At 34.1% G+C, this 18,406-nt stretch overlaps 1 protein-coding gene across 1 annotated transcript in view; it reads left to right on the top strand.

The window, feature by feature from the left end:
- Window positions 1–18,406, top strand: part of LOC144975701 (protocadherin Fat 4-like) — a 78,236-nt gene that overhangs the window by 26,793 nt on the left and 33,037 nt on the right. Inside the window, exons 17-35 of the mRNA XM_078919897.1 lie at window positions 81–207; window positions 1,334–1,446; window positions 1,789–1,944; window positions 2,593–2,763; window positions 3,596–3,751; window positions 4,633–4,800; window positions 5,397–5,586; window positions 6,331–6,503; window positions 7,066–7,278; window positions 8,907–9,068; window positions 9,355–9,522; window positions 9,992–10,150; window positions 11,060–11,194; window positions 11,841–12,027; window positions 12,156–12,388; window positions 12,569–12,817; window positions 16,975–17,136; window positions 17,549–17,723; window positions 18,137–18,285. Coding sequence (XP_078776023.1) covers window positions 81–207; window positions 1,334–1,446; window positions 1,789–1,944; window positions 2,593–2,763; window positions 3,596–3,751; window positions 4,633–4,800; window positions 5,397–5,586; window positions 6,331–6,503; window positions 7,066–7,278; window positions 8,907–9,068; window positions 9,355–9,522; window positions 9,992–10,150; window positions 11,060–11,194; window positions 11,841–12,027; window positions 12,156–12,388; window positions 12,569–12,817; window positions 16,975–17,136; window positions 17,549–17,723; window positions 18,137–18,285 — 3,246 coding nt within the window. The remainder of the gene's footprint in view (window positions 1–80; window positions 208–1,333; window positions 1,447–1,788; window positions 1,945–2,592; window positions 2,764–3,595; window positions 3,752–4,632; window positions 4,801–5,396; window positions 5,587–6,330; window positions 6,504–7,065; window positions 7,279–8,906; window positions 9,069–9,354; window positions 9,523–9,991; window positions 10,151–11,059; window positions 11,195–11,840; window positions 12,028–12,155; window positions 12,389–12,568; window positions 12,818–16,974; window positions 17,137–17,548; window positions 17,724–18,136; window positions 18,286–18,406) is intronic.

Raw genomic sequence — 18,406 nt, 5'->3', positions numbered from 1 at the left:
TTATTAACAAAATTGTATTCTGGTCCTACTTGCCTGACGGTAACATTATTCTGTAAGTACCGTAACATTATATTCCACAGATTGACCAAATCGTTAGTTTCTATGTCACGGATGCTAATGAAAGACCATTTAATCTAACAATTAGCTCAGCAAACGCAATGGAATCATTTGCACTCAACAAGCCAAAAGTTAAAGAAAATGTTGCAAGTAAGTTAGCCAACATCTTGAAATATTTTAAGACAACATGTGTAACCATTCAAAGAGTTTGAATTTATTTCAAATCATAGTTTCCTTTTGTTATCTGATTAAAATCTGCAGACCAACTGTTATTTTAAGAGAGCATACATTGCAATGCTTTAATGCTTTAATGCCGGAACTGTCCAGAACTGATAAAAGTAATGATGAAAATGAATATAACAGCTTCGAAAAAGAACAAAATACCAAACACGGAATGTTTCGACCACAAACCCCTTCTTCAGCCAATAACAAAACATTAAAAGCATTCTTACAACACTTAAAATCCAGAGAGAGGGCAAATAGTATTTGGTACGTCTTGTCCAAAAGTCCGATCTTGAAATATAAACAAATAGAAGCGTTCGCTTGATAACTAAAGTACTTGTGCGGAATGAAGTGTATTATCAAGTAATGGATTATATAAATGGAATAAACCAATACTTTTTTGCCGCCTGTCTATATTTTAAGCGATGCATTAATGTTTTTATTTTGACTTTTTTATTGGTTGACGAAGGGTTTTGAGACCGAACCGTTCCATGTGTGATATTTTGTTCTTTTCATAAGCTGTTATATTCATTTTTGTTCATGGCAGCGTGGCACAGCGGTACGGTCTTTGCTTCGTACCCAAAAGGTACCGAGTTCGACTACCCGCCTCGTTGTGTGGCCTTGAACAAGTCACCTCGCCCTAGCTCACTTTGCGGTACTGCACTGTGGCTGACGCCTGGGTTATTCCATGGCCAGTCTTCCCTTGGGATAGACCCTAACGACAAACTTTCCCTAGGGGATGAATAAAGAGAATTTTTTATTACATTTTACAGCCCACAGCTTTTTGCAGCTTAGTACCACTTTGACTTTGTATGCGAAAACGCATTTAATAATTTAGCCAGAAAACTGTTACTGCATATACGTATATATATATATATATATATATATATATATATATATATATATATATATATATATAGAGAAGAGAGAGAGAGAGAGAGAGAGAGAGAGAGAGAGAGAGAGAGAGAGAAGGTTGGGGGGGGGGGGGACAAAAGTCAAAGGTTTGTAGTCTTTTTTCTCACGGCAATCAATATAATGTCATCAATATTTTCAGATGTAACAATAGGAACATTAGCAGTTAGCGATCCAGATGTCAAAGATTCCCTTGAGTTTTCTGTTGATGATGAAAGGTTTCGAGTTAAAAACAGTCATTGTTCACACCCTAAGGTAAGCAAAAGCGGTATTTAAAACAAAAATACATCCCAATACAAGTTTGTTGAGACAATCTTTCTAGTACCACAAGATCTCTTTCGTTAACTAAAAAATTAAGACTGTCCATGTTCGAATGGCACTGGAAATCAACTATATGAAGTCATTGATTTCTTACAAATATGCGACCCATCATCTCAGTACGGTATTATGACAGGGAGAACCAAATCTGAAAATTAAAATTTAAGTAAAAACGGCTGGAATTACAAAAATTCAGACCGTTAGTTCGAACAATTACATTCATTTTTAAGGGGGCAGATTAATTCAATGTCATAAAATATTGCATTTATGTTGTGACAGATCACCCATTGTTCAGCTGAGCTTATAAATGTAAATGGACTTGACTATGAGGTTGAGCCCACAGTAAAAATCACCGTGACAGCAAAGGACCGGTACCAGGTCACAACAAAACTACAACTCCATATAACCGTTCTCGATATGAACGACCCTCCAACTGTAAGTAGTCGGGCATATATAAAACATGTGTGTATTTTACATACATAAGATACTAATTAAACTTTTTAAATTATATTTTAAAGAAGGTTTTTTTGAAAAGCATCGTCATATATAAGAAATATGGAATATAAAAACGGTTATTGTATGAATTTAAATATGCTGCTCTTGGAGTCATTAAGTGAACTTTTTGTCTACTAACTTTTTGTTCATTTTTGACTCATTTATTTGCCATTTCCATCACAAATATATTTAGATGTTATTTAGAGCAAATGAATTGTTAAATTAAATGGAAATCTGCAATTTGGAACAAATTAAATTGCATTTGGTCAAAATCTATTCATATTAATTAAACTTTCGAAGTTATTTGATTCAATATAGATCTAGTAATTTTGTGACGTTATCCCAATGGAAAGTAAAGGTTTTAGCTTGATCATGTGAACCAACCTAAGAGAAGTAATAGACATATGTATAATTCCATAAGATTTTGTGTATGAGTGTATCAACTTTCATAACATCATGTATTGAAATTGATTGAAAGTAGACGTTGGTTTAAAAGTTGATTGGTGTGACACTACCAGTACACACTGCATTGTACATGAATATTTCATGCCATGACAATAGTTTCAAATTCTTTGTACTTTGTTACAGGATATACTTCTCAATGGTAACAACTCAACAACTATTGAGGTCCCTGAGAACGACAAAGATTTTGAAATTGCGACTCTTTCAACTGAAGACCAAGATAAAGGCTCTAAACCTGATCTGTTTTTGTTGGGTCCTGCTGCGAGCATGTTCGTTATTCAAGACAATGTCCTCAAGGTTAGTAAAATGAAAAGCACAGCAAACTAAATTAAGAGATATAAATGAAAAATACTCAATATGTAGCTCATTTTCACGGTTTTAACATCCTCAATGAGATTCACAATATTTCATTTATTTCCCAAGGAGGACACATGGAAACTATTTTTTTTTCATTCACGAGTGACCTGTTGGGTATCATTTTGTATAAACAACTCTATCCCCGATCGTTGATGGCCAAATTACACAAGATAGCTAGATTGATTTTGGCCATATGATTGTGTCCTATCTAAGGACGCAACACCGCGGCCAGACCTTTGAAATCATTGACATCCAACCTGAAACACACTAGATTTTAGTTAATTTAATTATTCCCTTACCGCCAGTTGATAATAATAATAATAATAATAATAATAATAATAATAATAATAATAATAATAATAATAATAATAATAATAATGATAATAATAATAATAATAATAATAATAATAATAATAATAATAATAATAATAATAATAATAATAATAATATAATAGTAGTATTAGTAGTAGTAGTAGTAGTAGTAGTAGTAGTAGTAGTAGTAGTAGTCGTCGTAGTAGTAGTAGTTGTTGTTGCAGTAGTCGTCGTAGTAGTAGTAGTTGTTGTTGTAGTAGTTGTAGTAGTAGTAGTAGTAGTAGTAGTAGTAGTAGTAGTAGTAGTAGTAGTAGTAGTAGTAGTAGTAGTAGTAGTAGTAGTAGTGGTGGTGGTGGTGGTTTGTAGTGCTTATAGTGATGTTGATACTACTTCCGACATCTTTGTTTTCGAGCCGTATTTTTAAAGTCAGTTCTCATTAGTATTTACACTTTATAACCAGACATCGGAGGCTTCCAAATTTGACTTTGAGAATTATCAAGAGATCCAGTTGACAATAGGTGCGGACGATAAAGGACTACAGATTGAGAAAACTTTCAACATTACAGTAACTGATAAAAACGAGCCGCCAGTCTCTGTAAAGTTTTCGACGTTAAAGGTACTGTACGTGTAAACTAGAATTTGATTAAAGGTTTAAACAAATAAGTCTATCATAAGTAAATTATCACGATTTAACATTTGATTTTAACTCTCTCCTTACCCACCATTTTCAGGATTTTCCCCAAAACTTCACATCCAACCTATACAAAAATATATTTATTTCACTCAAACACAAAATCTGTTAGTTCTTGATATACATATCTTTTTTTTTTTTGCTAAACGAGTTCTTCAACAGTGTTAATATACTTTAACTATAGTAAACATTTTTGATTTTTGTTCAAATATTATCATGTACACAAGAAATTAGAATGACAAAAACGTTGGCTGCATTGTAACAAATGTGACGATTTTCCGATGGGTGGTAAGGAGAGAGTTAATAATCTTATGACAAAGCTATTGTTTGTTTACAATGCCGACAAAAGATTAGTAACCTGAGAAATCTACATATTTGTTATAGCCAAAACTGGATGTCTCATTCAGATAGCTCAGTGATAAAGCCTCAAAAAGTTCAAGTTTTAGGTTTCAAAAACAGTTTGGACGGTGTCTTGTCGGGATTTTTAAAATATATTTTCAATCCAAATGTCCATCCATCATTGAATGCATAGCAGGGTCTGATAAATCTGGTGGTGGAGAGTACATAGCGATAGTATCATACCCAAAGCAATTGTTACAAACATGTTAAGGTTATAAAATCCAGTGTAATTCCATACACTCCGAAAGACCCTTTATATTATTTAATTTCCAATGAATTTCAACAGATAGAGTAATGAGATCATAAAAGTGATCGTTTTTTTATTTATGTACCTCAACTGCATTCTTGTTCCGCACCGAGTAAATGAACATCAGTTAATATAATATGTGATCTATTCCCTCCAATAGTTGAATGAAAACAGTGCCGAGGACTCTGTCGTGGCCAACATGACTACTGTGGACCCTGATTCCGACCAGACATTCGTATACAAGTTAACAGACGATGCAAAAGGACGGTTTTATGTCAAAGACAACCAAATACGTGTGAAGGAATCAAAACAACTATGCGGCAACTTTGTTAGTAAAATATATAAGTCGTCATCTAAATTCTTTAAAAAGCTAGTCTTAAACATACTACCAATCTAAGCTTAACAAACACATACCTCAACTTTAGTCAACAATATACCTAAAGTTAATCAAGTCATGACGTCATGACGAGATAAACTCTTTTAAGAAGGGCCCATCATGTTTAAATGATCGGTCTATTTAAGATTTTTTGAATAATCAAATAAAAGATTGAACACTTAATATGTAATTTGAAAAAAAACTAAATATTCCTAGTTGTTATCATTCATCTGGTATAAACTCATTTGATTTTATCTGATCCAATCCGACATAGTACCAGATAAAGTGGTGGAATGGTTTTAAGGCTTCATTAAGTTTTTAGTTAAATCCCAAGTTAAAACCATTTTCGGTACTTTTCAGTTTTTGAATCACACATTGTAGCATTTTTAAATAATGAATTAAAAACATCTAAAATGCCCACTATCTTAATGCAGATTGATTATACATACCTTATGTAGTTTCTTACAAAATCTATGTTGAGAGAGTCACAAGATTGTCATTTTACATAAATATCCATTCTGCTTTCCATTGCCTCTATCTCCATTCAGATTTGTCGTCTCAACTTCGAAATAGAAGACGAGATAAAGATTCAAGTTGAAGTGACTGACAATGGAAAGCCACCACTGAATGTCGTCGTGTCACAGACCGTACAACTTGTAGATCAAAATGATCCTCCCACTAGTTTGAAAATTAGTTCAAATCAAATAAGAGAAAACAAAGCTGCGGGATCCTCTGTAGGTAAGAATTACGTAACCCTGAAACAATATTGCATAATATCTAAAGAAAAATTCTACGAAGGTCATTCATCGTATCTGACATGTGAACTATTGATTGCGTTTAGTTTTTTAAAAACTCACAACATCCGCCAGCCGGATAAAGCGTACCAACAAAAAAAATATGTGTAACTTTTATAGTCTGATTGATACAATTTCAGTGAGAACTACTCATAAAAATGGATGGCTAAAAACAATAACAAAGAGCTGAGTGACGTCAATTCTGTTCCTTCTATAGTTTATGAAATCCTTGCAACTATCTCAAAACCTGTAATTACAGTTTGTATTTAGATTGAGTTTGTTTAATATAATTAAGTGGGCCAATTTCCACGATGTACATAAAAAAAAGTGCATACCTAATCCGATCCACAGTAATTTCATTCAATTCATATAGAAATGATAAGTTAACTGCCGTACTCTAGAATGACACGTATTTAAAATGTTGGCCATACAACTCGTCCTTCAAATATCGATCGATTTAAATTACCCTCACCGGGGCAAAAACTCTTTGAGAGTTTGAGAGTTTTTTCCATGATTGGGGGTCGTTTAAATCGATCGATATTTGAAGAATGAGTTTTATGGCCATGTTTTATAATACATGTTATTTTAAGTACCTACTTTTCTGTAGAAAATTAACATAACTACGACACTTTGATAGATCTGTTTGCATTTTTATATATTTTGATACGTAACCTCCTCTGTCTACAAGGTGTGTTGTTGGCCACTGATGAAGATGAAGACGATCTTACATTCGAGCTATTAAACCAGACTTCAAATTTTGAGATAAAAGAGGGAAACCAACTAGTTTCTCGTGTTGTTTTTAGATATGCAGAACAAAACGAATACTTTGTCAACATTCAAGTCAGTGATAGCAAAGCCACGGTATGTCCCAAATACCAGCCATTTATGGAACAACTTAGTTTCTGATAACAAATTATTGAACAATGTTGAAATCTTTAAAGCAGTATGTAGCATATACCTAAACTATCAGGAAAGTTCCAAATTTTTACCAAAATGCAAAACAAAGCAATATTCAGACAAACTTAGTCATTGCGTTTAAATGATGAGTAAGGAGGAGGAGAAGGAGGAGGAGGGGAAGAAGAAGAAGAAAAAGAAGGGGGGGGGGTGAGAAGGAGAAGAAAAGTAAGAAGAAGAGATGATGATGATGATGATGATGATGATGATGATGATGATGATGATGATGATGATGATGATGATGATGATGATGATGATGATGATGATGATGGTACGTCACTTTTTATATCCATGCGTCTCGATAGGTAATAATCTTTTAATCTTCGTAAAAGAACCCCAAAGGACACTTAACTTGGGCTTGATGGTGTTTTCTGTATTTTCATCTATTTTTTTGAAAAAAATCGTATTCACACGAAACTGACGTGTATGTTTTTCCCCCATTCAATTACATTCCTCTTTAATTTTTCAGTTCCAAGACACTATTCTCATCACAATATTGGATATAAATGACCCACCTGAATACACGGGAACCAGTACATTTTCTGTGGCAGAGAGTGCTGATATCCACGTCACAATAGCAGAACTGAGTATTTTTGACCCTGACGTGAATGACCCAGCAGATGTGACATTAAACAATTACGACAAGACATTCTTGTTGTCTGAAAAAACAACAGAGCCCAAGGTAGGATTACAATAATGATTCAAATGACCTCTCTTGCTAGAAGAAAATTGCTTTACTTTCCATCTTGTTTAATTCAGAATCAAATAGATGCCCAAATTAGTTGACCTGATAACCAAACGCAATTATGGGCCTGATTTAACATTGTTGCAGAGGGCGATATTTTGTGTCGGTTTGAGAGTATATCCATTACAATATGAGCCCACAACAATTTGGATTATCAGACCTGCAAATAAGTAGACGTCGATATTCACTGTTATTGTTATTAAACGTAAAAACGAGTCACTCTTGTTGATGGCTTGGGCCATACCTGTTTCTAAAAGAACACGACTGTGGGCCCTTGATGAAAGTAGATTTGTTGCATGCTTTAAAGTATTTTTAATTAGGAAGGAAAATGATCTGAGCTTGAAAACGTTCTTCATTATTCATTTCTATCACTAAGGAAACAACGTCTCTTTTCGTTTAGATTCTAAAAAAGAGAGAGATTATCCCCTAAAAGTATAAGGTCGTAACGTCATTGCATAGAGTGGCGTCAAGGATTAAACTTTTTAACATTCTTAAATTGTTGCTCAACATAACAATTACCTTTGAAAAATATGTGTAGCTTCAAAGTAATGACTCACCAAATCCTGAACAATAAAAGAGTTTGATTTGCCCTTTATATGGATGCACGCGCGCCGTCTTTCAAAACTATATTATTATCAGCATGCAAATATAAGATGAATGGAATCAATAACGAAACGTCTGTGTCGCCTGACAGAGAATTTAGTGAGAGTTAATCACCAGACTTGATGCCAAACAACAATAACGAAAAGCTGAGTAATGCAAACTTCGTTCATTGTATCTGAGAAAAGAAAAAAAATGCACTTGTGCTAAAAGGAATATAATTGATATCGCTTTATGATGTTAATCACGATCACGCCAAAAACATGCAAATGAATAAGGTGATGACGTAACTTCGGGCAGCCACATATGCATTGTTGTAATTTAAGAAATGTAATCGTATTATTTTGTTTAAATTTGTTGTCAATCAAAACATTTTTATTTTTGCATTTACTAATTGTTTCAATTAACGTGATAAAAGATCTAGGCCTATCTGCATATGTTTGATTCAACTAGAAAGTAGAAAGACAATAATGTTGTTTGAAAGAACTAGTCTTTAAAATGATCACTTTACGCAAATCCTCGAATTTGAGTACAATTTTCTTCTTTTCATTTTTGGCACATGACAAAAAGACTATTCTTTTTGATGAGTATAAATTGTTTCCATGATTAAATCGTTAGAGTTAGAGTACTCAATACACTAACGGGGGTACGCTTTATATGCTAGGTTGATTTTTTTTTTATCCCTCTCTCCACCATTAAGTGATTAGGTAGCTGACCCTATTAGTAAAAGACTTATTGAGAAGTATTTCACGAAAAGACGAAGAAAGTAGTATCGTTACTGTCGTTAAATGTTGTGGCTCTGACAAATAGCATCAATGAATTCATTCTCATGTACAAAAAATGATTGAAAAGAGAAACTTCAATTCAAAACTTTAAAACTTGATTATATTTGATAATTCTGATATTGTCATCTGTGTTTGCAATAATGATCACATGCTTCTTTAATACATCTTTTCAATGTAAAGGACAAAGGAACGTTGACAAAAATAAAATTGACTCCCGAGGTTCTTTTGGATTACGAAGAGAAGCAAAGTTATACTATCGGTCTTGAAATCACAGACTCTAAGGGGCTGAAAGTTGTCCATCAAATTATTGTTAATGTGGAAGACATCAACGATTTACCTGAGGTAACTTGCCACATCATTTCACTTTATAATTAAAATATGGCCATTTTATTCACATGACAATTGATTATACTTCAATTTTGCTTTAGAAAAGAACTTGATTTTTACTGGTATATTTGAAATCATTATTAAGCACTTGGCTTTGAGTTTTGAATTTTTTTTAATGCTTTTTTTGTTTAGTTATAATCATTAAACTTGTCAGTTTCGTGCGATCTTTTTTGGCTCAAATGTATGAAGACATTATAAATAGTTTATGAAATTGTCTCATTGTAATAATGTATGTTTTTAGGACATTTTGATTGGCGGCCAGTCTAACTCTGAATTGTTAGTAGAAGAAGGGGTAACAAAAAGTCTTGGTCCTATCACAGTTGTGGACCAGGATAAAGGACAGACTCACAACTTAAGGATAAAGCAACAACCACAAGATCATTTTGTTATTGAAAATCAACAGCTAAAGGTGATAAAGTTCTTATATTCTACCACCCTTAAAGTTTTTGTTGTTGTTGTGCTTGTTGTTGTTGTTATTATTATTATTATTATTATTATTATTATTATTATTATTATTATTATTATTATTATTATTATTATTATTATTATTATTATTATTATTATTATTATTATCATAATAATTATCATCATCATCATCATCATCATCATCATCATCATCATCATCATCATCATCATCATCATCATCATCGTCGTCGTCGTCGTCGTCATCATTGTCATCATCAGTATTATTAGTATACTGATCCAACCAAACAGTGACAATAATTTTGTTTTCTCCTATTCAGCCATTGCTAGTTTCGAATAGACGCTGATCTGCTATTCTGTAAAAAGCATTGCCATAGACAAAATATTCCATTGACAGCACTCTGATCAATATGATTTTAATGATGATGATGAAATGTCACCATTTCCATCCCCAGCTATCCAAAGCTTTGGATTATGAAGAAACTCCCACTGGCAGTATAATAATTGAGGCAAAGGACACAGCTCAGACACCACTTGCATTTGATAAAACCTTCACGATCACTGTAATCAACACCAATGAACCACCATCATCGTTACGATTATCAAAAAATAAGGTTAGAATTGTTCATTTTCATTGTTACATTTTAGTACTTTCGAAAGGAACATGATACATACAGGACTTATCTTCGTTTGAAGTTTTTTTTACTGAAAAAGCTATATGCTGTTCTATATTTTTTGCACTGCATTCAGGTCATTCCAATATAAATAAAGATTCTACACTTTTAGTGTTTATATTTAAATTTTCATAGATCATAAAAATGTCAGCAAGCATAGATAGTGATTCAATCGTAAACTATCTGTTCATTTAAATCTTATATAGTATTTGATTATAAACCATTAGCGTGAAATATGTGGGGAAATGTATTTTAAAGTTACTATCTTGGCAGTGTATCTACAATTGCATCTTCTCATTGGCGAATTCCTCAGAGTTTACAAAATACATCGCATTATCAGAAGACAACAAACAAAAAAACCACGGACACATTCATTGTTTAATTCGTGTCAAAATATTCCGAAAGTCTATCACATAATTGACTGAGATGAAAATGTTATTTTTCATAATTTGTGATAACGGTTATGTCATTAATGTTGACAATCAAATGATTAAGTTTTACCATCTAATGATATGAGTCAAGGAAACGAGATGGTCGAGTAAATAAGGCATTGCTCAATACCTGGAGGACCTTGGTATTAGTCTTTCTTGTGAATTCTTGGGGGGTATTTTTCCTTGAGCAAGAAACGTATCCCTATTGCTTACTTTGCGCTGACGTTGATACTATTTCAGTCTGTCCTTGAAATACCCTATTATAAATTGTCCATATATGGGATAAATAGAAGAAATTCTATTAATTTTTAATGCTATAATTGTTGAAATGAGTAAATATTATTTGTGGAAATGTCAGTAGTATAATGTATAGATCGAGATACATTGTTTTATGAAATATTTTACAATTTTCTTAAAGGTGGTTGAGAACAGTATTGACGGGACAGAAATTGGACAGTTACTCGTGGAAGATCCTGACAACTCGGAGGAATTTGATTTCATTTTGATTGGTGAAGCAAGAGAAACTTTCAAAATTGAAGGAGACAAACTTAAGGTGTGAATCTGTCAATGGATTATTAAGTTTTGTTATCCCTAGTAGAACCCCACATGCCTTTTGACACTAAAGAGAGAGAGAGAGAGAGAGAGAGAGAGAGAGAGAGAGAGAGAGAGAGAGAGAGAGAGAGAGTCTTAGTAGACATACGAGTAGTTATTTTTTCACAAGAAATATAGTTTTTGATTCATTATTCATGATAAGATACAGCCCAATTAACATATCTGTTATAGTCGGGGTTTGATTTCACTATAATCTGATATCAAATCTTAAGTTGATGACCAGAATAGAAGTAACGTCAAAGTGACCATTCTTCACTGAAGACAAAACGCGGTTACTGCTTTTCTTATGAAAATAGGTCTGCAGTTACAGCCAGATCAAAGATGGGAAAATCAGGAATGACAAAAATCTTGCCTCTAGTTGTTAAACACGCTTACAATACACATTTTTCAAAAGCTAAATAATCAAAATGATTATTTTTTATGCTTAGATGAGCCTTTAAAGTTCGATGTTTGATATTTAGTCAAAATAAATGATGCATAATATTTTATTGAACGTGCATTTGGGAAAAGGTACTTATTTCGCCAAAAGCAATTGCTACCCTCAATCACCCAATCTGAAAACTATCTTTAATCCATCTTCTTGGCAGGTTGCTTCACCTTCGGAATGCAATTCTGAAGATTCTTCGACATGCACATTAGATTTTGAAAGTAAGAATTCTTACACCTTCACGGTTATGGTGACGGATAATGGCAATCCTGTCCAAAGTGCAGAGTTTAATCTTAAAGTAGACGTTGGGGACGTGAATGATGCACCATCCAATATTGTTTTGAACGGTGAGTTGTAATTATATATAGATAAGCTGACCTTAATTAATCAAATTATAAAAGTTAATTTAAATAATTAAATTTGAGTGTGTAATTATTCAGTTCTAAACAATAATGATATATCAAACTTCTTTCAGGAAATGAAGTTGAAGAACTAGCTCCAGCAGGCACAAAGATAGGTGATATTTCCGTATCGGATGATGACCAAGGACAGAAACACACATTCCGCCTAAAAGACGTTACTGGGAATATATTCAAATTAGGCGACAGTGGAAAACAGCTTGTGAAAACATCAGGAGATAGATTAGACGTATCTCAAGTTTATTCACTGGTCATTATTGCCACAGATGATGGAAGTCCTCCAAAATCAGTAAGTTTTTATGTTTGTTGTCCTTTGATTGTTTTTTTTTTCGGTTTTTATTTTATTTATATTTTATTGCAGACATGCAAATTAATCTTTGATAACGATGCAATTTAAGTTTATTTGTTTGTTGATATAGGGCACCCTATTTCATAATAAAACGTCCTATCCATTTAATTCTGATTAAAGGTTGAACAGAAATTTTTCATCACTGTATTGGGTGTGAGTGAAGCTCCAAGCAATGTCATTCTGACAGCCTCAACTGATTCAACTCAAATTGATGACGTTACAATCAGCATCCCTGAAAATGTGGCTCCAAAATCAGTAATTGGCATCATATCTGGAGAGGATAATGATCTGGATCAGACTATTTCATTTTCACTCTTAGAAAATCCTAACAGCATGTTTGAAATTGGCACTTCTACTTGCAAGACTGAGGTAAGTATTGTTTATTGCTGAGTGCAAATACCTTGAATTCTATGATGAAAAGTATTTATTTACTCTCATAGCACCGTATTACAAGTAGACATTTATACACGGGTCACTCCGGATTTTTTTTCATAATGTATCATTTTACAAGTCTGATAACCCTTTACAAAATTATCTGCTTTTCCCATATTTTCGGTTTTTGAAAATATTTTTGTAACCTTTTTCAAATTAAAGAGTTCAAGACCACACGATGCAAAAGGCTCACTGTGCCCATCACCTCAATTTTCATACACATAAATGAATAATAGACTATCGTCTGCGAATAGTTTAATATTTGTTTCAAAAGATAGATTTTTGCCCAAGTCATTTATTAAAATAAGGAAGCAAAGGAGTTCCAATATGCAATACAGTTCCCTGTGGCATTCCAGATAGCACTTGGCCTTTTTCTCCTGTTTCCCATCAAGCACCAATTCTTGTGTTCGATCACATAGCCAATTTTTAACCTTTTATGTACTAGATGGGACCTGTTACGTATTCCATCGTATTCTAATTTCTGAAGAAGTCGTTTGTGAGGTACCGTATCGAAAGCTTTTGAAAAATCAAGTACTATTAAATCTGTTTGTCTCCTTTCGTCTAATTCTTTTGTTATTTGTTCAAGTGTATTGATGAGTTGGGTCTCACATGATCTACCCCTCCGAAAACCATGTTAATGGTCAAAATGATCCATAATGCTGTGAAACCGAATATTCTCAAGTACCTTGCAGGTAACAGATGTAAGTGAAATGGGCCTATAATTCGAGGCTATGTCTCGTTTGCCTTTTTGTGAATTGCAGTAATCTTAGCATGTTTCCAATCATTTGGGACTTTGTCGAGAGATTGCTGGAATAGAATGCAAAGATATGGAGATATTCATTGGCACATTCTTTCAGGATTCGTGTTGGAATAGAATCAGGTCCAGACACTTTCGAGGGATTTAGGTCTTATAGTTGTATGTTTGGTAACACCATCTCTAGTGATTGTTTTTATTGGCATAGTGGGTATGTTGCTGTTTTCCATGCATGGCAATGTTTCATCTTCTATAGTAAAGACACTTTGTTTTTGCTTATTTAATATGTTGCATTTTTCTATGTTGACGGTTGCCTCTGATCCATCAGACCTTTGTAATACAGAAATGTTTGTCACGTCTTTTCTTTTTGTTCGTTTATATTTCCAGAAACGATTTGTGATAGCCCCATTATTTGTCCCTCTATGATCAAGGTCAAGCATGTTATTGACATCATTTTGATGTTCTTTTCTTAATTCTTTATGTATTCTCTGTCGGAGGGTCCGGTATTCATTCCAGAGGTATTCGTTGTTGTATAGTTTTACTTTGTTGAAGCGCCTATGCTTTTGACGTATTAATCGTTTAATTTTCAATGTGATCCACGGCGTGAGGTTTTCCACTGATTAATTTTGAGGAAATGTATTTGTCCGTTAAGTCTTTAGAGAGCGTTGATAAATGTTCCCAATTTCTATTTACGTCGTTGTTGCAAGCTCGGTTTACGAAATGGTGGTAATTTTCATTGAGGCTATATTTGATGGCGTTTATGTACCCTTTGTTAGCATGATTGTTCTGAGAGCCTTTTTTTTGTTTGTTTTGTTTGTTTGTTGCTTTAGGTCTCTTCCAACACAATTGAGGTTATATGAGAGACCGCTGAAACAAAAAAACAAGCAATCTAACAAAAATAGTACAAATGTAAATCAAAATCATAACCTAAAGATATCATAAGCTAAATTATAAATAACCAAGAACAAACAGGCAGAAGATTTACAGAAAAAAAAATATCCCCTGTCAAAAATACAATCACAAACCAAAGAAGCAGGATAGGCTAGTAAAGAGAAGAAGAAACGACATCACTATCGGATCGTACACCCATGCGAACATCATAGGTATATGATTCAAGGGTGATGCTCCCATCCAACCACCCGCAAAGCTGAGAGCCTTTCGTTGGATTTTGGCTTTCAAAGTTAAGTCACACAAAACAACATCATGCCCAGAGCTGTAGAAACTAATTATATGAGGTCGGGGCATGTTGTAAGCACTAGGTCAAGGGTGTTAGATTTTCTTGTAGGTCATTGACTACCTGTTTGAGGTCAAAATCGTGCACGATTGCTAACATTGATTCTTTTAGTTCCTTTGTATATTGGGTTTTTTATCTTATTGTATGCTTTTCCCAATACTCTTCAACAGTCGTAACGTCACTTCCTTCCTAATGACGCATGGTAACTTAGTAACACTGGCTCTAAACTATCGGAACAATGGCGGATGCCCGTATAAAATATTTCTCTGGCGAGCATAAATGGTATCCAGAGGATAAAAACACATACATTTGATCATGGTTTGACTTTTACACATTCTGATCACAAGGCATATGAAAAGTTCTAGCCAGCATGAAAAATAAAAAGTAATGATTTTCTTTGTTTAGAACCAAGATGGCCGCGTTGCCGGGCGGCGTGACATCAGACTACTCAATCCTATTGATGTCTGGCAAGTTAAAATCCCCACAGAGAATACGTGGGTTGTTTTTCATCGATTTGTGAATTGTTGCAAGGGATTTTGGAAGTTGTTTTAGTGTTTCTATTCGATTGAAGGTTGACGATAAAAGCTGGTCGCGAGCAGGTGACCTTGTTTTAGATAAATGTCGGACCATACAATTTCGCAATTTGTATCTGCTTCTTTTGCAGCAGACAGGGTATCTATTTCACAACTATTAGTACACCTCCATGGCCAAGTAACCGATTTTTCCTGTATGGTGGTGAATCAAGGTAATTACTGTTAAAGATTGTATTGCTTTTGATATTTTCGTCTAAATGTGTTTATCTTACTATTATAATATCTGGTTTGTGAGTTTCTCTAATTTGTTCAAGGTTTAGTCTCTTGTCAAGGTTTATTAGACTACGACAGTTTATGTTCATAATTCTAATAGTATTTTTAATTTCAATCTTTCTTTTTTATTTGTGTTGACTGAAGGTGCGGTCGTCGTTGATGGCGATGCTGTTGTTGCGGAAGGGTGTTTTGCTTTTGTTGATCTGGAATTTGGATAGGCACAGAATTGTCGTTTTCATCATCGTAGTTGGTGATGCTGCTGTTGTTATCTAGTGTTTTCTCTTGCTGGTGTTGGTGTCGATATCACTGCGATCGGAACATTTTTCGCCATTCGTAAACATTGCTGAAGAAGGTATATTTGTCCTAACGTATTTCTGGCATTGGTTGTTATTTGTCGGATTGACTGACATCAGCTTACTTAACGTTTTGTTGACAATCCCATTAATAAATGTTGTCTTTTTGTGATCGTGTGTTTTGTCAGTGGCAAGCTGTATTTGTGTCGTGTAGCCGGCGGGTGTGTGTGTCGTGAGTGAAGAGTTGGTCGGTATCCAATTATTGTTTGTATTGGCCTTTGTTTATTTTTACCTTCGCGATTGCCTCTTGGTTTATAAAAATAGTGTTGATGGCAATATAAACGGTGTCCGTTGATTAAAACTCTGTTGGTAATGTCGAGGTGGTAACGTGTCTGTTTTGTTTGGGTTTTTTCTTTGTCTGTTTTTTTCAAAATTATTTTGAAGATTTGGTTTTTATTTTTCTTTCTTTTTTTTCTTCTGGATTTCTTGTTTTATTTGGGGGGGGGGGGGGGGGGGGCTGAAAATAATAGGATTGTTTTTCAATGCTAATGTTCTTGCTGTTGGTGTTGTTGTTGTAATTGTTGTTGTTGTTGTTGTTGTTGTTGTTGTTGTTGTTGTTGTAGTTATTGTTGTTGTTGTTGTTAAAATTGGTCTTTTCAATTGTGAGGGTTTATATATGTTATAATGTAAGTTCCAGTCTACACATATGAAATATTCAAGTTTCATTTGTCAGAATAATGGCCTGATTATGTTTTCGCCTACTAAAATCATAGACATTAGGAGTCGATTCACAATTATTGACATCCCCTTGCCCATGACAATTGAGATGATCAATCCAAATAAGAGGGAAAAAAGATTGATCCGTTTTTAAACAGTTGACAATGCTCTGATGATGAGGTTTTTTTCTCATTCAACGTTTTCCATGGTTACTTTATTTCTTATGGGACGAAGTCGTTTACATACTGTTTACTACTTCATTCAGTACATTTATTACACTTTTTCTACAGGATGGCAAAGTCAAATGTACAGTGGATTTGTTGTTATCAAAAGCTGTAAACTTCGAACGGGAAGAGAAATATTCAATGACCGTTCTCACCTCAGATTCTGAAAATGTGAAAGTGTCGAAGAATTTCATCATTGCAGTTACCGATGTTGGGGAAACGCCAACAGTAAGTTATATTATAATTGTCGCCTAAAGTAACGTGCATTTTAATAGCGAACATACCATTTAAAGGATAAGCGAAAAGAGCATGTACTGTGAACTACATTATTGGTCACCTGTGGCTGCTAGCATAAACACACAAAACAAGTTGTGCAAAGTTTAATCAAAATCATAAAACTTACGGTTAGTATCAATTTATTTGCAAGATGCATCATAAAATTGATATCATGACAACAAACACAGTCACACACGCACACACACACACACACACACGTATACACATACACAGACATGCAACCATTAGTCTAGCGTTTTGTGACGTCTGTTAATTGTTTTGCTGGTTATTCATACAATTTTGTTAAATGATATCTCTGAGCTAATATTTTTCTTTCAATGTTTAAAAATGTTATTATCAACAGGATATATTATTCAGTCGAGAAAAAATTTCTGTGCCTGAAAACAGCCAAAATATAGTGCTTGGTGAATTCACAAGTATTGATGAAGATAAACAAGATTCTCACACATATTCATTGGAAAACGATGGAGATGGAAGTTTTGCCGTCAGCGATTCTGGCAGTTTGTCCGTCAAGAGTGGTAAGTTTGATTGATAGGGTTTGCAGTGGGTTGATAATTATTAATCTACCATTTCTTCAAATACTCTGTCACTGTGAGCGTATAACGATAGTTATGATCAATAAAATGACATGACGGACTTGGTCATATCGAAACATGGTATCACATTTTTGATTATGTGAGATATTTATGTTCGTGTGTGTGTGTGTGTGTGTGTGTGTGTGACTATGTGTGTGTGTGTGTCTTTGTGTGTGTGTGTTCACGGACTGAAAGAGATAGAGATATAGATAGATAGATAGATAGATAGATAGATAGATAGATAGATAGAGAGAGAGAGAGAGAGAGAGAGAGAGAGAGAGAGAGAGAGAGAGAGAGAGAGAGAGAGAGAGAGTTAATTATTTACAATTTTTATTTGTATTGCTTATTTCACACAGACGCCAGACTGGATTTTGAAGAGAAAAGCGTTATGCGCATTAACGTGAAGGTTACAGATTCAAAAGAGATATCTTTCACCAAACTATTCGAAATCAGTATCACTGATGTGAACGAACAACCTTCCGCTGTCAAACTTAGTAACTCGGAAGTAAGTTTGTTTTCTATCTATTGGGGGGGGGGGGGGGGAGGAGAGAGAGAGAGGGGAGAGAGAGAGAGAGAGAGAGAGAGAGAGAGATAGGGATAGAGAGAGTAAGAGAGGGGCGGGGATT

The sequence above is a fragment of the Berghia stephanieae genome, chromosome 1 (assembly GCF_034508935.2).
Source record: "Berghia stephanieae isolate SIO BIC M18660-M18661 chromosome 1, UCSD_Bste_1.3, whole genome shotgun sequence".
Taxonomy (NCBI): domain Eukaryota; kingdom Metazoa; phylum Mollusca; class Gastropoda; order Nudibranchia; family Aeolidiidae; genus Berghia; species Berghia stephanieae.
The sequence above is the reverse complement of the archived record's forward strand: the minus strand, read 5'-3'. Positions and strand labels throughout refer to the sequence as shown.